The sequence below is a fragment of the Hemiscyllium ocellatum genome, chromosome 19 (assembly GCF_020745735.1).
Source record: "Hemiscyllium ocellatum isolate sHemOce1 chromosome 19, sHemOce1.pat.X.cur, whole genome shotgun sequence".
Classification (NCBI taxonomy): Eukaryota; Metazoa; Chordata; class Chondrichthyes; order Orectolobiformes; family Hemiscylliidae; genus Hemiscyllium; species Hemiscyllium ocellatum.
Genome location: NC_083419.1, coordinates 893,540 through 918,789, shown reverse-complemented (window position 1 = coordinate 918,789; position 25,250 = coordinate 893,540). Strand labels below are relative to the sequence as shown.

At 43.8% G+C, this 25,250-nt stretch overlaps 1 protein-coding gene across 2 annotated transcripts in view; it reads right to left on the bottom strand.

Moving 5' to 3' along the window:
- Window positions 1-25,250, bottom strand: part of zdhhc17 (zinc finger DHHC-type palmitoyltransferase 17) — a 144,733-nt gene that overhangs the window by 95,792 nt on the left and 23,691 nt on the right. For both annotated transcript variants that reach the window (XM_060839575.1, XM_060839576.1), the window contains exon 2: window positions 17,771-17,874. In XM_060839575.1, the coding sequence (XP_060695558.1) occupies window positions 17,771-17,874 (104 nt within the window). The remainder of the gene's footprint in view (window positions 1-17,770; window positions 17,875-25,250) is intronic.

Sequence of the window (25,250 nt, the reverse complement as noted above, 5' to 3'; positions counted from 1 at the left end):
CGGGACAAAATTGATTGTGGAAATAAATTGACAAGAAATATAAAATACTAAACAGCAAAAGATTCTGTGGGTATGAGAAAACAAAGACAGTAGCTGAAGGCAGTGTACGATCCTTACAGGAAGTGACTTGGAAATTTATAATCAGGAACAGGGAAATAACAGCTAACTTAAAACAGCTTTTTGCATCAGTCTTCAAGGTAGAGCATACTACAAACATCCCAAAGGTAACAGATAAGCACTATGTTAATGGAAGGAAAGATCATGTAACAGCTTCTATCATGAAAGGCCAAGCATTTGACAGAAGAGACTAAAGGAAGTCAAGTCATCAGGACCTGATGGCCTGCATCAAAGGGCTTTAAATGAAGTAGCTTGAAAAATAGCATTTTCAAAAAGCATTCATTGAGATGCCACCTCGGAGTTTGCAGAGCGTTTCACTTTGATCATTGTGTCACCATTGTTTACAGGAATACTGCCAGAAGACTGGAGGATAGCAAATGTTGTCCCCTTATTCAAGGAGGGGAGTAGAGACAACCCTGGTAATTATCGACCAGTGAGCCTTACTTCTGATGTGACAAAAGTTTTGGAAAGGGTTATAAGTGATAAGATTTCAGAAAAGATTTACAAGGATGTTGCCAGGATTGGAGGATTTGAGCTATAGGGAGAGGCTGAACAGGCTGGGGCTGTTTTCCCAGGAGCGTTGGAGGCTGAGGGGTGACCTTATAGAGGTTTACAAAATTATGAGGGGCATGGGCAGGGGTCAGGAGTCCAGAACTAGAGAGCATAGGTTTCGGGTGAGAGGGGAAAGATATAAAAGAGACCTAAGGGGCAACTTTTTCACACAGAGGGTGGTACGTGTATGGAATGAACTGCCAGAGGATGTGGTGGAGGCTGGTACATTTGCAACATTTAAGAGGCATTTAGGAAGGGCTTGGAGGGATATGGGCCAGGTGCTGGCAGGTGGGACTAAATTAGGTTGGGTATCTGTTTGGCATGAATGGGTTGGACCGAAGGGTCTGTTTCCATGCTGTACTCCTCTATGCTTATTTATAATCATCAAGAAAGGAATAAGTTGGTTCAGGATAGTCAACACTGTTTTGTGATGGGTAGGTTGTGCCTCACAAACGTTATTGAGTTCTTTGAGAAGGTGACTAAACAGGTGGATGAGGGTAAAGCCGTTGATATGGTGTACATGGATTTCACAAAGGCGTTTGATAAGATTCCCCATGGTAGGCTATGGCAGAAAATACACAGGCATTGGAATAAGGGTGATGTAGCTTTTTGGATCAGCAATTGGCTAGCTGAAAGACGGCAGACAGTGGTGGTTGATGGGAAATGTTCATCCTGGAGTTCAGTTACTAATGGTGTACTGCAAGGATCTGTTTTGGGGCCACTGCTGTTTCTCATTTTTATAATTGAGCTGAATGAGGATGGAGAAGGGTGGGTTAGTAAATTTGCAGATGACACTGAAGTCAGTGGAGTTGTGAACAGAGCGGAAGGATGTTGCAGGTTACAGAGAGACATAGATAAGCTGCAGAGCTGGGTTGAGAGCTGGCAAATGGAGTTTAATGTGGAAACATGTGAGGTGATCCACTTTGGAAGGACTAACAAGAATACAGAGTACAGGGCTAATTGTATAAATAAGGAAGGCCCGTGACAACTGTACAGAGTGTTGGTGAAACCATACACGGAGGACAGCTTTGGTCCCCGTTTTTAAGAAGTAATACACTGGCATTGGAGGCAGTTCAAGAGAGATTCTCCAGATCGATTCCTGGGATTAAGGGGTTGACTTATCAAGAACAACTAAACAGGCCTTTATTCATACTGAAATATACAGTTGCATGAATGGCAAAAGAGCTGAAGTAGGAGGGAGGGCTTCAGATATCTGGATCACTGAAATCTCTTCCAGGCTGGAGAGATCGAGAACATAGAAAAATACAGCGCAGTACAGGCCCTTCAGCCCTCAATGTTGCGCCGATCCAAGCCCACCTAACCTACACTAGCCCACTATCCTCCATATGCCTATCCAATGCCCGTTTAAATGCCCATAAAGAGGGAGAGTCCACCACTGTTACTGGCAGGGCATTCCATGAACTCACAACTCGCTGAGTAAAGAATCTACCCTGAACATCTGTCCTATACCTACCACCCCTTAATTTAAAGCTATGCCCCCTCGTAATACTTGACTCCATACGTGGAAAAAGGTTCTCATGGTTAACCCTAACTAAACCCCTAATCATCTTGTACACCTCTATCAAGTCACCCCTAAACATTCTTTTCTCCAATGAAAACAGCCCCAAGTGCCTCAGCCGTTCCTCATACGATCTGTACAAGGAGGATGGGTTGCACCAAAACCGGAGGGGCACCAATATCCGTGCAGGGAGATCCACTAGTGCCATAAGAGGAGTTTTAAACTAGTGCAGCTGGGGGTGGGAACAAGAGCTGTCAGCCAATATATGGATTGCTTTAGAAGGTCCAAGTTAAATCAAGTGAGTCCTGATTTCGGAAGAACAGACAGGGCCAGTTTAATGAACACAGCAGGTGTGGCTGCCAGAAAATGTATTTATGCAAGAAGTACAAAAGTAAGGCAGCTGAGCTTTGACCTGCATTAGAACATGGGACAACCATATTGTAGACATAATAGAAAGTTGGCTAAAGTTTAAAGTCACACAAAACCAGGTTATAGTCCAACAGGTTCATTTGAAATCTCAAGCTTTCAGAGCATTGAAGTGACTTCATAACCTGGTTTTGGGTGACTTCTAAATATGTTCACCACCAGCACCTCCACATCAGAAACTTGTTTGAAAGAAGGGCAGGATTGCCAGCTCAATTTTCTGGGGTTTACATGTTCCAAGTGTGACACACATGGATGTAAAAGGCATTGGTCAGTTGCATTACTGATCAAAGGAGATTGTCACAACTGCACTAAAGGAGGACATCTTACAGAGTTCATCCAGCAGGGTCATAGGGGTTCAACTCCTTAATAAGAAAGATGCAATTATTATGATAGGGTTATACAAAAGATCTCCCAATAGCCAGCAGGAGATAAAGGAACAGATATGTAAGCAGATCATGAAAAAGACGCCTGCGTTGTTGTAGTGGATGATTTCAACTTCCCCAACAGTGACTGGTACTGTCTTCGTGCCAGGAGCTGATATGGGGCAGAATTTCTTCAACAAATTCAGGAGGGCTACCTGAACCAGTATGTAGATAGTCCAACTGGAGAAGGGGCCATATTAGATCTTGTATTGGGAAATGAGGTGGGCCAAGAGACCATGGCCCAGGCATGGGGGAGCATTTTGGAACAGTGATCATAATCCCATCCGTTTCAAAGTAGTTATGGATAAGGGTAAGATTGTTCAAGGCTTGTGCAAACATTTGTAGCTCGGGTGCCAGTTGTCATGGTTGTGGGTATGTTCCCCAAGCTGGGAAGTTGAGTTGCAGACATTTCATCCCCTGTCTCGGTGACATCTTCAGCGCTTTGGAGCTTCCTGTGAAGTGCTGCTTACTGTATCCTCTGGAATTTATTTGGTTCCATTCTTGCTGCTTCCAGTTGCCAGTTCTGGTTGTTCGTTGCAGTGGCCATATACTGGATAAGACTGGTCCTTGGGAAAAGGCTAATTACAATAGTTTTAGGCAGGAACTGGAGAAACTAGATTGAGGACAGCAGATGGAAGGTAAATCCACATCTGATGTGTGGGAGTCTTTTAAATGAGAGTTGACCACCTACTAACTGGAAGAAGAAAGCCTCATCTTCCTCCTCGAGTCACACAAACCATACAGCATCAACACAGACTTCACTAATTTCCAAATCTCCACCCCATCCCCCAACTTCATCCCAGATCCAACCTTCCAACTTAACACTGCCCTCTTGGCCTGTCCATCTTCCTTCCCATCTATCAATTCCACCCTTCCCATTGACCTATCACAATTATCCCCCATCTGCTCCACCCATGGCCTTCCCATCTACCTTGCCCACAGCCCCATCTCTCTATTTATCTCTCATCCCCTTTCCCTTCCACATTCCTAATGAAGAACCCATGCCTGAAATGTCGAATCTCCTGCTCCTCGGATGCTACCTGACCTGTTGTGCTTTTTCAACACCACACTATTCACCTCTGACCAGGGTTCAGGACCAGCATGTTTTGTGAGGATGCAGGATAAAGATGGCAAGATTTAGAAACCCTGGATGACAAGATATTGAGGAGTTAGACTCAATGAAAAATGAAGCATATGTAACGCCTGCACTGCCATTCCGCCACCACCGTCAACACTGGAACAAACCAACACTGAAGTCGCTGATCCTCAGGTACCACCTTTGCTACTTGGCCGATCATCTTCTGCCACCAACTCGCCTAAGCTGGATTAGCCAACATCAAAGTAGGATCTCTTGCTGCTTTGCCCACCTCAATGTTGCTATGATGCCTCTTTGCCATCGCTATTGCTGGACCCAATCACCAAGCCTCAAGTGGCAACTTTTGCTGCTGGGCCTACCTCACTGACATGACCTCTGCGAATGTAGCAGCTGCCAATTCTCGCTCCCATGCTTCCTCTGGAAAAGTAAGTAGTAGGGGCTTAATAATTTCTGTGCTGGAACCAGCTGAGGTGCTTGCCCTAGTCCTGGCAAGAGACTGTTCAAAGTCTGCGGTAGACTCGCTTGAAGTCCGCATGCTGGGCTGTCTCTATTACTGATATCATCCCAACAAGGTATGTAAATAAACAAAAGGTGACAGAAAAAAGAAATGCATTGAAGTAGACGAGGTCTGGCACAGAGGCCCTAAGCCACTGCCCTTTTGGACCACATGGTCTGTGACAAATACCAATTTAAAAATCCAAAGGCTGTTACGAGGCATTTTTTAAATCCACTGGGCACCTGATGTCAGCTTGTCCTTCAAAATGATCAAATCTGGCTTCTCTAAAAGGTAGGTAACATTGTCTAACCAGTCAGTAAACATGATACAGCTCAACTTTTTGAACTTTGAGGTATGAGTAAAAACCAAAGCTTGTTTGCAACATAAACACTTCCAAATTTCCATTTTCCAAGTTCATATTCCAAACAAAACAAGAACTGTTCAATTTGTCCCACTCTTCTGCTATTGCCCTAAAAACCCATAAATTTTTCCCCTTGAAGTACTTACCTGATAACTCTTCAAAAGAATCATCTTCCACAGCCTTTCAGGCAGCATATTCCAGATTACAACATGTAAAATATAGCATTTCTCACATAAAAGACGACATCAAGGTGCAGAGTTTAATTGCTTCACAGGCTCTTATTTGAATACCCCATTGGGCTTTATATTTTGGTTGTTCAGATTTTCCTAGTCTTAGTTTGGTCTTTCCCGTGAGAATTTAGTCAAACACATCTATCAAGAGATTGTTTATTCAAACAAGCTTGTAATTCAAAGAAGCATGAAAGCTGAATACAGGAATATGGTCGACCGTGCTTTTCACAGTCAACTTGCCTTCTTCATGTTCTTGCTCAATGAGATGACTCAGACTTTGGTGTACTGTGTTATGGACGAGACCAGACCATTCAAAACACTCTTGAGCAGGCAGCTCAGACCATAACTTTGCAATTTGTTTCAGTAAGTGGCTGGTACAATTGCAACATTTAAGAGGCATTTGGATGGGTATATGAACAGGAAGGGTTTGGAGGGATATGGGCCGGATACTGGCAGGTGGGACTAGAATGGGTTGGGAGATCTGGTCAGCATGGACGGGTTGGACTGAAGGGTCTGTTTCCATGCTGTACACCTCTATGACTTTATGACAGTGAAAATTACCCGGATTAGGTTAGCGAGGTTTAAAACACACAAAATGTTTATTGACAAATTTACACAATGAAACACGAAGAACAGAATAAAGAACCTCCACAGAACTCAAGTCGATCCAAACTAGAGCTGAAAATGTGTTGCTGGAAAAGCGCAGCAGGTCAGGCAGCATCCAAGGAACAAGAGATTCGACGTTTCGGTCATAAGCCCTTCTTCAGCCCAAAACGTCGAATCTCCTGTTCCTTGGATGCTGCCTGACCTGCTGCGCTTTTCAAGAAACACATTTTCAGCTCTGATCTCCAGCATCTGTAGACCTCACTTTCTCCTCTATCCAAACTAGACTTAAGTATGCTGATCCGAATATATACAACAGTCTCAATAAGCAAACCCCCTTTAAAACACAGTACAAAGGGTCAGATGCTTATATGTTGAAGTTAGAAGGGCTGAAGGGAGAGTTTCCACACAGCTCACTGTTGAACTCCCAACCAGTTCTGGATGGAACTAAACTGCTCACCTCAGCTAGAGAGCTGACCACTCCCCTTTCATTACACAGGTCACTTCTAAAACATGACCTCTTTGGCCTGAAGTCTCATCTGTTTACATATAAACAAAAAGGCCTCTCAATACTCTTTAATCTCTGCACCAAACCAGATTAATTGGAACCAAGAGCATTTTATTACCACTCTGAAAAAAACCAAGGACATAGTAATCTTGAGAAAAGGAACAGCTTTTAGAGAAAGAAAAGGAGTAGCTTTGTGACAATTGTGATTGTTGTTCAACTTTAGCCAGAGCATGCTGGCAGGTGTTTCTCTTTCCACCTGTTCCAGACATTTCTTCACAATATTCACCAGTGAGTCCTCACACACATTAGATGAAGTAGTGAAGGCATGTAAAGAGACAGATCAGATCATACCCCGATGTTGGTGGTGCTCAACTGTATCTAAGATTTACATTGCCATCTCATCCATTGTCTGAGTTGTCAAGCGATTTATCTAACATCCAGTCTTGGAGGAGTCACAATTTCTTCCTATTATGTACTGGGAAATATCAAAGTCACCATCTTCAACCACCACTATGCCCTGGTTACAAATTTCATCCTTCTTCCCAGTCACAGGTTCATGCCAAATCATGTTGTTCACTCTCTCAAATTTTATTCAAACATAAACTAAGTTTCCGGTTTCGCAGGACGCTCACACTTAGGACTGAGAATTGGAGAAATTCTCTATCCCAAGAGTTGAGTGTCTTGTAGAGGCAGTTATATTAAACATTTTTAAGGTATGGATAGATAGATTCTGAACTAACAAGGAAGTAAAATATTATCTGCAACAGATTGGACATGTAGTTGATGCGATGATAAAGTGAGGACTGCAGATGCTGGAGATCAGAGTCGACAAGTGTGGTGCTGAAAAAGCACAACCGGTCAAGCAGCATCTGAGGAGCAGGAGAGTTGATGTTTCATGCTGTACATCTCTATGACTTTATGACAGTGAAAATTATCCAGATTAGGTTAGCGAGGTTTAAAACAGAAAAAATGTTTATTCACAAATTTATATAATGAAACACGAAGAACTGAATAAAGAATCTCCACAGAACTCAAGTCTATCCAAACTAGACTCAAGTATGCTGATCCGAATATATACAACAGTCTCAATAAGCAAACCCCCTCATCAGGATTCCTGATGAAGAGTTTGTGCTTGAAACGTTGGCTCTCCTGCTCCTCAGATGCTGCCTGACTGGCTGTGCTTTTCCAGCACCACATATTTTGACATGGAGTTGATGACACAATCAAATCAGCCATCACCTTATTAAATGGAAGAGTGGGCATGCGGGACCGAACTACTTACTCTTGGCCCTATTTCACATCGAGTCAGAGAGATGTACAGCACGGAAACAGATCCTTCAGTCCAAACTGCCCATGCTGAAGAGATATCCCAACCCAATCTAGTCCCACCTGCCAGCACCCGGCCCATATCCTACAAACCCTTCCTATTTCAAAACCCATGTTCAAGTTTTGATGAATCCAATGTTAAATTGATTTGTGCTGCAGGCACCAATCTGGATGATAAATATTTGCACGCATATGCTGGATCTGGGTGTACACGACAGGTCTCCCAACAGCCAGCAGCAGACAGAGGAGAGGATATGTAGAATGATATTGATAAAAACAGCAGAGTTGTTGTGGTGGGGGATTTTAATGTCCCCTTTCTTGACTGCAGCTCCCTTCGTGATAGGGGCAGAATTTTTAAGGACCTTTCAGGAGGGTTTCTTGACAGTATGTAAACTGTCCAACTGGGGAAGGGGTGAAACTGGATTGGTTTTGGGAAATGACCAAGTTTCAATAGGGGAGCATTTTGACAGTAGTGACCAGAATGGCATGAGTTTTACGATACACATGGATAGGGATAACAACAGTCCTCGGGTGAAGGTATTAAACTAGGGGAAGGTAAACCACAACATTACTAGGCAGGAACTGGAGAATGTTGACTGGAGGCACTGTTTGAGGGTAAATCCACATTGGACGTGTGGGAATATTTCAAACGGCAGTTGATAAGAGTTCAGGAGTGGTACATTTCTGCGAGAACAAAGGATAGATGCGGCAAGTTACGTGAACCATGTATGACCAGGAATGTTATGACTTTGGTCAAAAAGTCAAAGGAAACATGGGTAAGGTCTTGGAGGGTGGGAACTGACAAAGCCCTTGAAGTATACAAGAAAATCAGGAAAAAACTGAAACAAGGAATTAGAAGGGCGAAAAGGGGTCATCAGAAGTCAATAGCAAACAGGACAAAAGAGAATCCAAAGGCTTTTTATACATATATAAAAAGAAGAGGATAGCCAGGGAAAGGGCTGGCCCACTCAAGGACAAAGGAGGGAATCCATATGTGGAACCGGAAGAGATAGGTCAAGTCTTCAACAAATACTTGGTATCAATATTAACCAAAGCGAAGGAATGAGTGGAGGAAGATCTCAGGTTGGGAGTGTCAAATTTCTCATCCAAGTTGCTTTTCAAAAGGAAGAAGTATTGCGCATCTTAACAAGTATTAAGGTAGTTAAAACCCCAGGTCCACGAGACACAAGATCAGAAATTAGGCCAATCAGCCCATCAAGTCATCTCCGCCATTCAATCATGGTTGATAAATGACAACCCCATTCCCCGCTTTCTCCTCATAAGTCTTGATGCCCTTGACAATCAAGAACCTACTTATCTCTCTCCGAAATTTCTGTTTCCAGGTCTCCACAACGACCTGGCCTTCTGTGGCAATGAATTTCATAGATTCACCACTTTGACTGAAAATGCTTCTCCTACTAAAGGGTTCTGAAGGGTTCTCCTTTCACTCTAAGGCTACGCCCTCAGGTCCTAGTCTCTCCCGCCAACGGAAACACCTTCCAAATGTCCACTCTGTCCAGGCCATTCGGTATTCTATCAGATTCCCCCTCCTCCTTCTAAACTCTAAGGAGTATTGAGTGATAAGAGTCATACAGATTGGAGACAGGCCCTTTGGCCCAAACTGCTCCATGCGGACCAAAATGTTTTTAACCCCATTTCCATGCACTTGGCCCATATCCTTCTTATCCTTTCCTATCTACGTATTTATCCAAATGCCTCTTCGGAATTGTTAATGTACCCACCTCAATCAAGTCCTCTGGCAGCTCATTCCAAATATGTACCATCCTCTGTGTAAAAACATTGCCCCTGAGGTTGCCTTTTATTCTTTCCCCTCTGGCCTTCAACTGATGCCCTCTTATTCTCAATTCCCCAACCCCGAGTACTTTCACCTTATCTATGCCTCTCATGATCTTATACACCTCCATAAGGTACTCGCTCAGTGTCCTACACTCTAAAGAAAAAAGTCCTTGCTTGCCCAACTTTCTCCTGTAACTCAGTCCATTGAGTTCTGGCAATATCTTTGTAAATTTCTTCTGCACTCTTCCCAGTTTAATAACATTCTTGTTATTAACAAGAGAACAAAACTGAACACAATACTCCAGTGGGGCCCCACTAACATCCTGTACAACTGCAACACAACTTCTCAACTTGTATATTCAATGCCCTGACTGATGAAGGCCAGTGTGCCAAAAGCCTTCTTCGCTGCCCTGTCTACCTGTGACTCCACTTTTAGAGAACAGTGAATCTAAACTCAAATATCCCTCTGTGCCACTACACTCCTTAAGGCTCCACTATTCACCATGAAACTCCTACCTTGATGTGACTTTAAAAGATTCAAGACCTCACACATATCCATGTTAAACTCTATTGCCAACTTCTGATAACCTTAATCACTGTCAACATTCCCGCCAATTTTAGTGTCATCAGCAAATTAACTAATCATGCCTTGCACATTCTCATCCAAACCATTGATGTGCATAACAAAACCATTGATGTGCATAACAAACCTTATTGAGTTCTTTGAGAAGGTGACTAAGGAAGTGGATGAGGGTAAAGCAGTAGATGTTGTGTATATGGATTTTAGTAAGGCGTTCGATAAGGTTCCCCATGGTAGGCTAATGTTAAAACTTCGGAGGTATGGCATTGAGGATACATTAGAGGTTTGGATTAGGAATTGGCTGGCTGGAAGGAGACAGAGGGTAGTAGTTGATGGATTATGTTCATCTTGGAGCGCAGTTACTAGCGGTGTACCACAAGGATCTGTTTTGGGACCATTGCTTTTTATTATCTTTATAAATGATCTAGAGGAAGGACTTGAAAGCTGGGTAAGCAAGTTTGCGGATGACACAAAAGTCGGTGGAGTTGTGGATAGTGAGGAAGGAAGTGGTAGGTTACAGCGGGATATAGATAAGTTGCAGAGCTGGGCGGAAATGTGGCAAATGGAATTCAATGTAGCTAAGTGCGAAGTCGTTCACTTTGGTAGGAATAACAAGATGATGGATTACTGGGCTAATGGTAGGCTACTTGGTAGTGTGGATGAGCAGAGGGATCTTGGTGTCCATGTACACAGATCTCTGAAAGTTGCCACCCAGGTAAATAGTGCTGTGAGGAAGGCATATGGTGTACTGGGCTTTATTGGCAGAGGAATTGAGTTCCGGAGTCCTGAGGTCATGTTGCAGTTGTATAAGACTCTGGTGAGGCCTCATCTGGAGTATTGTGTGCAGTTTTGGTCGCCATACTATAGGAAGGATGTGGAAGCTTTAGAACGAGTGCAGAGGAGGTTTACCAGGATGTTGCCTGGAATGGTAGGAAAATCTTATGAGGAAAGGCTGAGGCACTTGGGGCTGTTCTCATTGGAGAAGAGAAGGTTTAGGGGAGATCTGATAGAAGTGTATAAGATGATTAGGGGTTTAGATAGGGTAGATACTAAGAACCTTTTACCGCTAATGGAGTCAGGTGTTACTAGGGGACATAGCTTTAAATTAAGGGGTGGTAGGTATAGGACAGATGTTAGGGGTAGATTCTTCACACAGCGGGTTGAGAGTTCATGGAATGCCCTGCCCGTATCAGTGGTGAACTCTCCTTCATTATGGTCATTTAAGGGGGCATTGGATAGGCATTTGGAAGTTATTGGGCTAGTATAGGTTAGGTAGGATTCGGTCGGCGCAACATCGAGGGCCGAAGGGCCTGTACTGCGCTGTATCCTTCTATGTTCTATGTTCTAAACAGCCATGGACCCAGCAGTGACCCCTGAGGCACCCCACTAGCCACAGGCCTCCAGTCCGACAAGTATCCTTCCACAATTACCCTCTGCTTCCTACCATCAAGCAAATTGTGTTTCCAGTTTGCCAGCTTGCCCTGGATTCCATGTGATCTAACTTTCCAGAACGGCCTATCATGTGGCCTCACTGAAATCCATATAGATTATGTCTACTGCCCTGCCTTCATTAACCTTTCTGGTCACTTCATCAAAGAACTCTAACAAATTTGTAGACCCACAGTCCTCAAATTTTCCTTATGTGTTAAGTCTTTCATTCCTTGTATCATTCCAGTGAACCTTCTCTGGACCTGGTTCATGGCCAGTACATGCTTCCTGAGGTAGAAGTCTGAAAATTGCTCACAATTCTCTAAATGTGGTCTGAGCAGAGCCTTCTAAAGCATCAGAAGTTCATCCCTGCTTTCATGTGCTGGTCCTTTCAAAATAAATATCACACTGTATTTGCCTTCCTCATACCGACTCAATCTGCATGTTTACCTGAAGAGAATCCTGGACTTGGACTCCCAAGCCCCTTTGCACTTCAAATTTTTGAAGTTTCTCTCCATTTAGAAAATAGTGTATATTCATTATTCGTCTGACCAAAGTGCATGACCTCACACATTCCCCTGCTGTATTCCATCTGCCACTTCCTTGTCCACACTCCTAACCTGAAGATTGTGAGAACTGCAGTTGCTGGAGATCAAAGTTGAGAGTCTGGTGCTGGAAAAGCACAGCAGGTCAAGCAACATCTGAGGAGGAGGAGAATCAACATTTCGGGCATAAGCCCTTCATCAGAAATGAAGCTTGTGGGCCATGGGGGCTGAAAGATAAATGGGGATGGGAGGGGGAGTGGTGGGGAAAAGAGTCGCTGAGAATGTGATAGGTAGATGAAGGTGGGAGAGAAGGTGCTACGCAGGAGAGGAGGGTGGAGCGGGAAGGGCAGTGGACAGGTCAAGAGGATGGTACAAAGTTGAAAGGTTGGAACTGGGATAGAGTAGGGGGTGGGGAAATGGGGAAACTGGTGAAATCCACATTAATCTGTGTGGTTGCAGTGTCCCAAGGCGGAAGAGGAGGTGCTCTTCCTCCAGGCGTCGGGTGGTTAGGGTTTGGCGATGGAGGCAGCCCAGAACCTGCATGTCCTTGGTGTGGTGGGAGGGTTGTAAAAGTGTTCAGCCATGGGGCAATGGGGTTGGTCAGTGCAGGTGTCCCAAAGATGTTCTCTGAAACGATCTGCAAGTTGGCATATTGTCTCCCAATGTGAAGGAGAGCACAATGGGTGCAACGGATACAGTAGATCTTATTTATGGATATGCAGGTAAATTTCTGTCAGATGTGGAAGGATCCTTGGGGGCCTTGGGCAGAGGTGAGGGGGGAGGTGTGGGTGCAAGTTTTGCACTTCTTGCAATGGCAGGGGAAGGTGCTGAGTGTGGGGTGTCAGCTGGTGGGTAGCTTGGATCTGACAAGGGAGAAACCATTCCCTCCGCAACTTCCAGAGAACATCACTGGTCCACCCGCACTAACCAACACCACTGCCCTATGGCTGAACACTTTAACTCCGCCCTCCACTCCTACTCCACTAAGGACATGCAGGTCCTCTGTCTCGTCCATCGCAAAACTCTCAACACCAGATGCTGAGAGGAAGAACGCCTCACCTTCCACCTTGGGACTCTAAAATCACAGGGGATTAATGTGGATTTCACCAGTTTCTCCCCCCGCCCCCCCATCTTAACCCAGTCTCAACTCGGCACCACTTCTTGAGTCCTGGTTGAGGTCCTCCCTACGGGTATGGAATTTCGGGACAGACAGCAGTGAAAAGTGGCCGAGCAGAGGCTGATAGCTAAGTTCCATACTAATAGGGACCTTGGGTTAATGTCACACTACAGGAGACCACCATTGCACTATACACACACACACCCTTACAGACATCCATGCATCCTCTCACAGACTTCAGACACTCTACACTCACATATACACTCACTCTCACAAATCCCCAACCCAGGCAGACAGATAGACACGCGTGCACACACACACACTCACAAAGACCCACATGCACACATGTACATATATTTTGTGGGGTGAATTTGTGCTTGCAGAGTTACATTGTACTTTGCTCAAAAACTGCATGAATTCATGTAAAACTCTTATCTCACTTTTAAGATTAGAATCAATCTAAATGTCATGGCATAGACAGAGAACACAGGGGGCTAACACCTTCAACATATTGTCGAGCTATCACCAATTGTTACAGTTATGCAACTTCTTAAAAAAAAGTTTTGTGATTTACACATGAAAGAAGTGAAACTATCATGGTATTTAAACAGATGAAAACTCAACAGACAATCAAGGTATTTTTCAATGTATAATTTCAGTTACATCACATTGTAAATTTTTGCTATAAATTCTGTGCCTTACAATTGTGTCCTCCACAACCACCTGAAGGAGCATTTAGTTAGTGCTTCCAATTAAACCTGTTGGACTATAACCTGGTGTTGTGTGATTTTTAACTTTGTACACCCCAGTCCAACACCAGCATCTCCAATTCATGTTTAAAGGCAAGTTTTAAGGCTATAGACTTTCTCAGCGAGCGACAGAGCAAAGTGTGCAGAGGACTGTGAATCTTTGCAGAGGAATATAGATACATCAAGTGAATGGACAAAGTGCTGGCAGATGGAATATCATGTTAGTAAATGTGAAGTCAAACATTTTGGTAGGAATATAGTAACAGCAAAATAGATTATTACTTGAATGGTAAAAAGTTGCAGCATGGTGATTTGCAGAGAGACCTGGGTGTCCTTGTGCAGAAGGTTGGTCTACAGGTACAACAAGATGAGAGTAAGTACTGCAGATGCTGGAGATTAGAGTGTTGCTGGAAAAGTACAACAGGTCAGGCAGCATCTGAGAAGCAGGAAAATCAACGTTTCGGGCAAAAGCCCTTCATCAGGAATAAACAAGTATTTAGAAAGGCAAATACAATTTTGTCCTTCATTGCTAAAGGGTTTGAGTTTACAAGCAGAGAGGTTACGTTGCAGCTGTACAAGATGTTGGTGAGGCCACACCTGGAGTACTGTGTGCAGACTTGGTCTCCTTACTTAAGAAAGGATGTACTGGCACTGGAGGGGGTGCAGAGGAGGTTCACCAGGTTGATTCTGGAGTTGAGGGGATTGGCTTATGAGGATAGGCTGAGTAAATTGGGATTATATTCATAGAACTTAGAAAGGTACAGCACATAACATTCAGCCCACAAGGTTGTGCCAATGATTATTCACAAACTAAAATAAAATAACAATCTACGGAACCCTTAATTCACTGCTGCCCATGAGCATGTCCAGTAGTTGCTTAAATGTCCCTAATGACTCTGCTTCTACTGTCACTGCCGGCAATGCATTCATAACTCTTTGTAAAGGACCCACCTCTGAAATCTCCTCAATACCTTCTCCCTAACATCTTAAAACTATGACCCTTCGTGCCATGCAATCCTGTTCTGGAGAAATGTCTCTGGTTATTGACTCCATCCATGCCTCTCATTACCTTGTATGCCTCGATCAGGTCACCTCTCTTCCTCCTCCTCTCCAGAGAGAAAAGTCAGATCTTAGGCAACCTCTCTTCATAAGACAAGCCCTCCAGTCCAGGCAACATTCTGGTAAACCTTCTTTGCACCCTCTCAAAAGCCTCCATCTTTCCTATAGTAGAGCGACCAGAACTGGACACAATATTCCAAATGTGGTCTCATCAGAGTCTTGTCGAGCTGACGCAAAACCTCATGGGTCTTAAAGTCACCCCCCCCGTTAATGAAAGCCAAAACACCATATGCTTTCTTAACAACCCTATCCACTTGGGTGGCAACTTTGAAGGATCTATGCACTCGCACACCAAGATCCCTCTGTTCCTCCACAACGCCAAGAATCCGGTCTTTAATCCTATATTCAGTATTCAAGTTCGACCTTCAAAATGCATCACTTCACATTTATCCAGGTTGAACTCCATTTGCCGTTTCCCAGCCCAGCTCTGCATTATGTCTATGTTGCGCTGCAGCCTGCAACAACCCTCGATACTATCAAAGCACCTCCAACCTTTGTGTTATCTGCAAATTCACTAAACCCCCCTCAACCTCCTCATCCAAGTCATTTATAAAAACTACAAAGAACAGAGGCCCAAGAACAGTGGAAATGGTGTATATGGACTTCAGCAAGGCATTTGATAAGGGTTCTCATTGTAGGCTCATTCATAAAGTCAGGAGGTATGGGATACAGGGAGATTTGACTCTCTGGATTCAGAATTGGCTGACAGAAGGCAAAGAGTGGTTGGAGTTCAGTGTTGAGTGGTGTCCCACATGGCTCTGTTATCGAGTCCTAGAGATGTACAGCACGGAAACAGACCCTTCAGTGCAACTCGTCCATGCCAACCAGATATCCCAACCCAATTTTGTCCCACCTGCCAGCACCTGACCCATATCCCTCCAACTCTTCCTCTTCATATTCCCATCCAGATGCCTTTTAAATGCTGCAATTGTACTAGCCACCACCACTTCCTCTGACAGCTCATTCCATACACGCAATACCCTCTGTGTGAAAAAGCTGGCCCTTAGGTCTCTTTTATAGACGTAAGACTGACTAGTCTGTAATTGCCAGAGATTTCCCTATTCCCCTTCTTGAAAAGAGGAACAACATTGGCCTCCCTCTAATACTCCAGTATGACTCCTGTGGAGAGTGAGGGATCAACGATTCATCGGAATTCAGAAGAATGAAGGGGGATCTTATAGAAACATATAAAATTATGAAGGGAGTTGATAAAATAGAAATAGATAGGATGTTTCCAGTGATAGGTGAAACCAGGGCAAGAGGGCATTGCCTCAAGATTAGAGGAAGCAGGTTTAGAACTGAACTGAGAAGGAGCTTCTTCACCCAGAGGGATGTTAATCTATGGAATTCCTTGCCCAGGAAAGTAGTTGAAACTACCTCACTAATAACTTTGAAAACTAAGATAGATACTTTTTTGAAAAATAAAGGAGCTGAGTTCACGAAAGATTAGCCATGATCTTATTGAGTGGCAGAGCAGGCTCGAAGGGCCAAACAGCCTACTCCTGCGCCGAGTTCTTATGTTCTTAGACATGGTCCCTCATGGCAGACATACACAAAAGGTGAAGTAGCATGGTATCAGGGGTGAGCTGGCAAGGTGGATACTTAGTCATAGAAGACAGGGTAGCCATTGAAGGATGCTTTTTGGAATGGAGGGTTGTGACTAGTGGTGTTCCACAGAGACCAGTGCTGGGACCTCTGCTGTTTGTGGTCTACATAAATGATTTGGAGGAAAACATAGCTGGTCTAATTAGTAAGTCTGCAGACGATACAAACATAGGGAAGTTGTGGATAATGAAGAGGATTGTCAGAGGATAGAGCAGGACATATGAGTTGGAGGCATGGGCAGAAAAATGGCAGGGTTTAATCTGGACAAATGTGAGGTGATATGTTTTGGAAAGTGAAGTACAGGTGTAAATTATACAGTGAATGGCGGAACCCTTAGAAGTATTGAAATGTGGAAAGATCTGGGTGTGCAGGTCCACATATCACTGAGGGTGGCAGCGCAGGGAGATAAGGGATTATGATGGACTATGGCATGCTTGCCTTCATTGGAAGGGATTGAGTATAAGGCTGGGCAAGTTATGCTGCAGTTTTCTACAACTTTAGTGAGGCCACACTTGGAATATTGTGCACAGTTCTGGTCACAACACAACCAGAATGATGTAGATGTTTTGGAGAAGCGACAGAAAAGATTTACCACGATATTGCCTGGTGTGAGGGATCTGAACTATGAAGAAAGATTGGAAAGACTGGATTGGTTTTCACTAGAACACAGGAGGTTGAGGGGCGACCTGATCAATGTTTATAAGATTGTGATTGGCGTGGATAGATGGAAAGTATGGAGCTTTTTCCAGGGTGGAAGGGTGAATTACTCAGGTGCACAGGTTCAAGGTACTTTGGGGGTGGGGGTTTAAAAGAGATGTGCGAGGAAGGTTTTTCATACAAAGGGTGGTGAATGCCAGGATCACACTGACAGACGAGGTGGTGGAAGCAGACACAATAGCAGCATTCAAGAAGCAGCATTCCTGGACAACATGTGAATACAAAAGTAATAGAGGGATACGGATTCTCTAAGTGAAAAGGGTTTTACTATGGAAGGGCAAAATGTGTTGGCGCATGTTTGTAGGGTTCCTGTGCTGTATTGGTCTTAGCTCTGTTCCAATCCAATGGTGGTTCTCTCTGCTGTAATTTCCAAAGTTATTTTCTTTAATTTCAATCACTAAGTCTGACAAAATACAGCATGGAGCGCAAAAATATTATGAAATCATTTTGTACTTACTGTGTGGCTTTGACAATGTCCCAGGTGCTGTAGTCATCGATATGGCCTTTCCGTGCCAGGGATTCACTGTAGCCATGATTGTAATGGCTTTGAGTCTTTACATCCTATTTTGTACCAAAAAATAAAACATCCCAAAAATCAGTGCATGAAATAAAGAAAGATTTTCCAATGCGTAAATCGACACATCCTTTATTGTGAAAGTTTTGTGACACGAAAGTCAAACGTGCCTTCAACGATGATAGGAAGCAAAAGTGTGTCATAAATCACAGAAATCCAGAAGCCCAGCTGGATGCTTTGGGAACACAGGCTCAAATTCCATCATAGTGGAATTTAATGCAATTAATGAAACTCAAACTGGAAGCTACTTTCAGTAAAGGTGATTCATAGGCTGCTGTAAAATCTAATTTGATTTGCCTAATGCTCTTTTGGAAAGGAAATCTATTGTCCTGATCTGGTCTAGTTACGTATGACTCCAGATTCTCAGCAATTATGATCGTCTCTCAACTGAGTTCAATTCCCGCCTCAGGCAACTGTCTGTACGGAATTTGCACATTCTCCCCATGTCTGCGTGGGGTTGCTCCGGTTTCCTCCTACAGTCCAAAAATGTGCAGGTTAGGTGAACTGGCCATGCTAAAATGCCCATACTGTTAGGTGAAGGGGTAAGTGTAGGGGAATGGGTCTGGGTGAGTTGCTCTTTGGAGGATCAGTGTGGACTTGTTGAGCCAAGGGCCTGTTTCCACACTAAGTAATCTAATCTAATCTAATTCCAAAAAGCATCCTTCCACCGCTACCCTTTGTGTCCTATGACTAAGCCAGTTCTGTATCCATTTTGCCAGCTCACCCGTTACCATGTGACTTCACCTTTTGTACCAGTCTGCCTTGAGGGACTTTGTCAAAGGTTTGACTGAAGTCCATGTAGGTTTCAAACAACCTCCCGTGCTGTCTAACACTAATATGTCCATTTGTTTCTAAATATAAAAATTAAGTTTAAATTTACGGTCTACATTCTTCCCAACATCTGAAGAAACATCTGGTTTGTCAAACACTCTCTGAAATCCTTTTTGGAATGTTTAAGGCTGATAACAGAGGTCACCTCCGTCTTTTCGGCAGTAAACAGTCCCACCCTGTTCAGCATCTCCGTTCTGATATCATGCATGAATACGTATATACTTTAGTGCATCTTCGGCAGTGTGTACATGTAGGCCTTTGTTTAACAGATAAACACTCTATCTTATTCAACACACTGTACTTCGTGAGTTATTTCAAATATGTATTAATGCTTGGGATGTGGGCGTTGATAACAATGCCAACATTTATTGTGTATCCCTCAGTGACCGGAGGGGATTAGTCACTTTTCCTAATTGTTCCTTTTGCGCTTTGCCATCTGTTTTTGGTATATGAATAGGAAGGATTTAGAAGGATATAGTCCAAATGCTGGCAAATGGGAGGAAATCTAATTGGCATGGATGAGTTAGGCTGAAGGGTCTGTTTCCATGTCGGATATCTCAATGACTCTATAACTCAATGATGCACGTGAAAAAAACTCATCAAGATTAAAAGGTACTTCATACCTACTGCTTCAACACAATAACTACGTTGTAAATCTTTCAGAATTTGCAATACAAAATGTACACAATTCGAGAAAACCAAATTTTATAGTTGAGATAACTGTTCAGGTCAATGGCCTTGGAACAGATTCAAGATAATCTCTCAAACAATTATCAAGGGAAGGATCAATTCTTCCCCAAAGTTGCTGTCTGACCAGCTAAACATATCCAGCATTTTGTTTCCATTTGGTGCGTAGCTAATTTGCTGATATTCATCTGCGGTACTTTGGTTTTCTACAGAAAGACTTCAGTACAGGTTTAAGAGAAAACAATTTTTATCCAGCAGACCTGATTGTTAAGCACAGCAGATGGCAGCAGCAATGATTACCCAGTCTTGCTTTGAGGTCATGTGAATCCAGGACCATCTTTAATGTAACAGCAGCTAAAATACTAATATGCAAGTTGCTCTCTTAGGCCTAAGCCTTCCTGGCCCTTTCGTAGTTCTGGTAATCCTCTTTCATGCGTTTGTCTAGACTGCGGCTCTCCACAACTCCTTTGTGGGAACCACAACAATCCAGTACCCGACACTACCACACAGCACTCATGGTACTAAAGCAGAACGTTGAGAGTTTAAATACTTGCCCCTGGAATGCAGGAACAAAATATAAGTTGTCATTTGCAGTATAGTAGCTGAGGGAGTGCTGCATATTTAGCTGTGACGTCAAACTGCGAAATTGTTTGCCCTCTCAAGGGAAACTGATCATAAAGCACTATTCTGAGGAACAGCAATCATCAGCATCCAGACCAGCATTTGCCTTGAAATTGCATCACAAAACTCACACTGATGTTCACAGTGCAACAATCTCCAATCTTACAGTAAAAACAAAACAGAACATGTAGGAGCAGGCCATTCAGTCCTCAAGACTGCTCCACAACAGAACAGGCCCTTTGGCCCTCATTGATGAGCCAACCTGTGAACTAAACTAAGCCCATCCCCCTACACTATCCCATCATCATCCATGTGCTTATCCAAGGACTGTTTAAATGCCCGTAATGTGGCTGAGTTAACTCCATTGGCAGGTAGGCCATTCCACAAGTTTACCACTGTCTGAGTAAAGAACCTGCCTCTGACATCTGTCTTAAATCTATCACCCCTCAATTTGCAGTTATGCCCCCTCGTACACGCTGACGTCATCATCCTAGGAAAAAGACTTTCACTACTTTCCCTATCTAGCCCTCTGATCATCTTGCATGTCTCCATCAAATCTCCACTTAGCCTTCTTCTCTCCAATGAGAAAAGACAAGTCTCTCAGCCTTTCCTCAAAAGACCTTCCCTCCAGACCAGGCAACATCCTGGTAAATCTCCTCTGCATCTTTTCCAATGCTTCCACATCCTTCCTGTAATGGGCAATCAGAAATGTACACAATATTCCAAGTGTGGCCACACTAGCATTTTTTTTAGTTGCAGCATAATATTGTGGCTCCGGAACTTAATCCCTCTACGAATGAAACTGAACACACTGTATGTCATCTTAACAGCACTATCAAACTGGGTGGCAACTTTCAGGAATCTATGTACAAGATCCCTCTGCACATCCCTACTCCCAAGAATCTTTCCATTGACCCTATACTCTGCCTCCCTTATTCTTCCCAAAGTGCATCACCTCACATTTAGCTGCATTGAACTCCATTTACCACCTTTCAGCCCAATTCTGCAGTTTATCCAAATCCCCTTGTAACCTGTAACATTCTTCCACACTGTACACCACTCTACCAACTTTAGTGTCGTCTGCAAATTTACTAACCCATCCACCTACGCCTGCGTCTAAGTCATTTATAAAAATGACAAACAGCAGTGGTCCCAAAACAGATCCTTGTGGCACACCACGAGTAATCAGACTCCAGGCTGAATATTTTCCATCAACCATCACTTGCTGCCTTCTTACAGAAAGCCAGTTCCAAAGCAAACTGATAACTTACCCTCAGTCCCATGCCTCTGCATTTACTCCAATAGTCTACCACGTGGAACCTTATCAAAGGCTTTACTGAAGTCCATTTACACCATGTCAACTGCCCTACCCTCATCTACATGCTTGGTCACCGTCTCAAAGAACCCAATGAGGTTTGTGAGACATGACCTGCCCTTGACGAAGCCATGTTGACTATCTGCAATCAAACTGTTGCTTGCCAGATGATTATAAATCCTATCTCTTATAATTCTTTCCAAAACTTTTCCGACAGCATACATAAGGCTCACTGGTCTATACTTATCTGGGTCATCTTTACTGCCTTTCTTGAACAAGGGCACATTTGCAATCCTCCAGTCCTCTGGTACTAAATGTATAGACAATGACAACTCAAAGATCAAGGCCAAAGGCTCCAATATCTACTTCCTAGCTTCCCAGAGAATCCTCAGATAAATCCCATCTGGGGACTTGTCTACCTACACTCCTTCTAGAACTCATAGTACCTCCTCCTTATTAACCTCAATCCTTTCTTGTCAAATATCCCGTATCTCATTCTTCTCCTCTACCAAGTCATCCTTTTATTTTTCAGGTACCTATTGAAAGCTTTAGGGTTCTCCTTTATTCTACCTGCTAAAGACTGCTCATGTCCTCTCCTCGTTTTTCTTAACTGTCTCTTTAAATCATAGAATACAGAAAAGTACAGCACAGAACAGGCCCTGAGGCCCACAATGTTGTGCCAAGGGTTTAGCCTCATGTAAAATATAGTAAATTAACCTCCCCACCCCTCAACTCACTGCTATCCATGTGCATGTCCAGCAGTCACTTAAATGTCTCTCATGACTCTGCTTCCACCACCACCACTGGCAACACATTCCATGCATTCACAACTCTCTGTGTAAAGAACCTACCACTGACGGCTCCTTTATACTTTCCTCCTAATATCTTCAAACTATAACTTCTTGTACCAGTTTATCCCGCTCTGGGGAAAAGTCTGGTTATTGACTCTATATATTCCTCTCATTATTTTGTACACCCCAATCAGGTCTCCTCTCTTCCTCCTAGTCTCCAGAGAGTAAAGTCCGAGCTTATTCGACCTTTCTTCATCAGGCAAACCCTCCGGTCCAGGCAGCATCCTGGTAAACCTTCTTTGCACCCTCTCCAAAGCCTCTGTATCTTTGTTATATTAGGGCGACCAGAACTGGACACAATATTCCAAGTGTCGTCTCACCAGGGACTTGTAGAGCTGTAGCAAAACCTCACAATCCCCCTGTTAATGAAAGCCAAAATTCCATATGCTTTCTTAACATCCCTACCCACTTGGGTGGCAACTTTGAGGGATCTATGTACTTGCACACCCAGATCCCTCTGTTCCTCCACACTGCCAAGAATCTTGTCTTTAAGCCTATATTCAGCATTCGAGTTCGACCTTTCAAAATGCATCACTTCGCATTTATCCAGGTTGAACTCCATCTGCCATTTCTCAGTCCAGCTCTGCATCTGTCTATATCATGCTGCAGCCTGCAGTAGCCCTAACTACTATCGACGGCACCTCCAATCTTAGTGTCATCTGCAAATTCACTAACCCAACCCTCAACCTCGTCATCCAAGTCATTTATAAAAACTACAAAGAACAGAGCCCCAAGAACAGACCCCTGCGGGACCCCACTCAACATTGATCTCCAGGCAGAATATTTTCCATCTACAACCACTCTCTGCCTACTGTCAGCCAGCCTAACTAATCTGTAACTCTCCATTGTCTCATCTGAACCATCTCATCTCAACGTCACATAAGCCTCCTCTTCCGCTTAACAAAAGATGCCATTTCTGCAGTAAACCATGGTCCCCATCCCATGCATTTTGCTACTCCATTCTCTGCATCCTAAGTCTGGCCTAATCACATTAAAATTGCCTTTGCCTCAACAATAATTCTTGCCCTGTGGCATGGACCTATCCCTTTCCATTGCTAAACTAAATGTAACTGAATTATGGCCACTCTCTCCTAAGTGCTCACCTACCACTAAATCAAACACCTGGCCTGGTTCACTACCAAGTACCAGACCCTGTGTGGCCTCCTCTCTTGTCGGCCCTTCGACATACTGTGTCAGCAACCCTCCTGCATACATTGGACAAAAACTGATCCATCAGACGTACTAGAGTTACAGTATTTCCAGTTCATGTTGGGGAAGTTGAAGTCCCCTATAACGACCACCCTGTTCCTTTCACTCCTACCCAGAGTCGTTTTGCGCATCCTCTTGTCCACATTCCTGGAATTCTGTGGAGGCCTATAAAAAAAAACTCCCAGTGTGACCTCTCCTCTCCTGTTTCTAACCTCAACCCATACCACCTCAGTAGACAAATCTTTGTCAAAAATTCTTACAGCCATCGTTATATATGGCCACATTATATAAGGCCACACCGCCCACCTATTTGTCTGCCTTCCCTGTTCTTAATAAAAGATCTAAATCCTGCAACATCTATTCCTGACCCTGCTCGATCCAGGTCTCCAAAGTGGCCACAGCATCCAAGTCCCAATGTCCCAAGAGCTAAATCCAGCTGCCTCTGGAATACATTCAATGTTTTTGGCATCAACTACTTCCTGTGGTAATGAAGTCCACAGGCTCACCACTCTTTGGGTGAAGAAATGTCTCCTCATCTATGTCCTAAGTGGTCAACCCCGAATCCTCAGACAATGGTCCCTGGTTCTGGGCACACCAACCATTGGAAACATCCTCCCTACATCCACTCTGTAGTCCTGTGAGAATTTTACAATTCTCTACAAAATCCCCCCAATCCGCACCTGGTCAATCTCTCCTCATACGTCAGTCTCACCATCCCCGCAGTCAGCCTGGTAAACCCTCACTGCACTCCCTCAAGTGCACGGGTATCCTTCCTCAGAAAAGGACACTAAAACTGCATGCAATATTCCATGTGTGGCCTCACTAAGGCCTTGTATAACTGCAACAACACATCCTTGCTCCTATACTCAAAACCTCTCACATTGAAGGCCAACATACATTTGTCTTCTTTATCTCCCGCGGCACTTGCATGCTTACCTTCAGCAACTGGTGCACAAGGACACCCAGGTCCCACTGTACACTCTCCTCTCCCAAATTTACAACCATTCAGGTAGTAATCTGCCTTCTTGTTTTTGCTTCCAAAGAGAATAACCTCGCATTTATCCAAATTATACTGCATCTGCCAGATTTACTAACTCAACAACATGGCAGGTCAGGCAGCATCCAAGGAACAGGAAATTCGACGTTTCGGGCTTATGCCAGAAACATCGACTCTCCTGTTCCTTGGATGCTGCCTGACCTGCTGCGCTTTAACCAGCAACACATTTTCAGCTCTGATCTCCAGCATCTGCAGACCTCACTTTTGACTCAACAACATGTCCAGAACATGCTGAAGGATCTCTATATACAGTTCACCCTCCTACCTCCAACTTGGTATCATCTGCAAACTTTGACATGCTACATTTTGTTCCCTCATCGAAATCGTTAATATATATTGCAAATAGCTGGGGTCCTAGCACTGTGCCCTGTGGCACCCCACGAGTTACTGCCTGCCAACGTGAAAAGGACTCATTAATTCCTACGCCTGAGAGGCTGAATAGACTGGGGCTATTTTCCCTAGAGTGTCAGAGGCTGAGGAGTAATGTTATAGAAGTTAGTAAAATTATGAGGGGGACAGATAGGGTGAATAGCCAAGGTCATTTCCCAAGGATAGCTTAGTCCAAACAAAAGGTATAGGTTTAGGGTGAGAGGGGAAAGATTTAAAGGGACCTAAGGGGCAACCTTTTCACACAGAGGGTGGTGCATGTATGGAATGAGCTGCCAGAGGAAGTGGTGGAGGCTGGTACAATTACAGCATTTAAAAGGCATCTGGATGGGTGCATGAATAGGAAGGGTTGAGAAGAAAATGGGCCAAATGCTGGCAAATGGGACTAGATTAATTTAGGATATC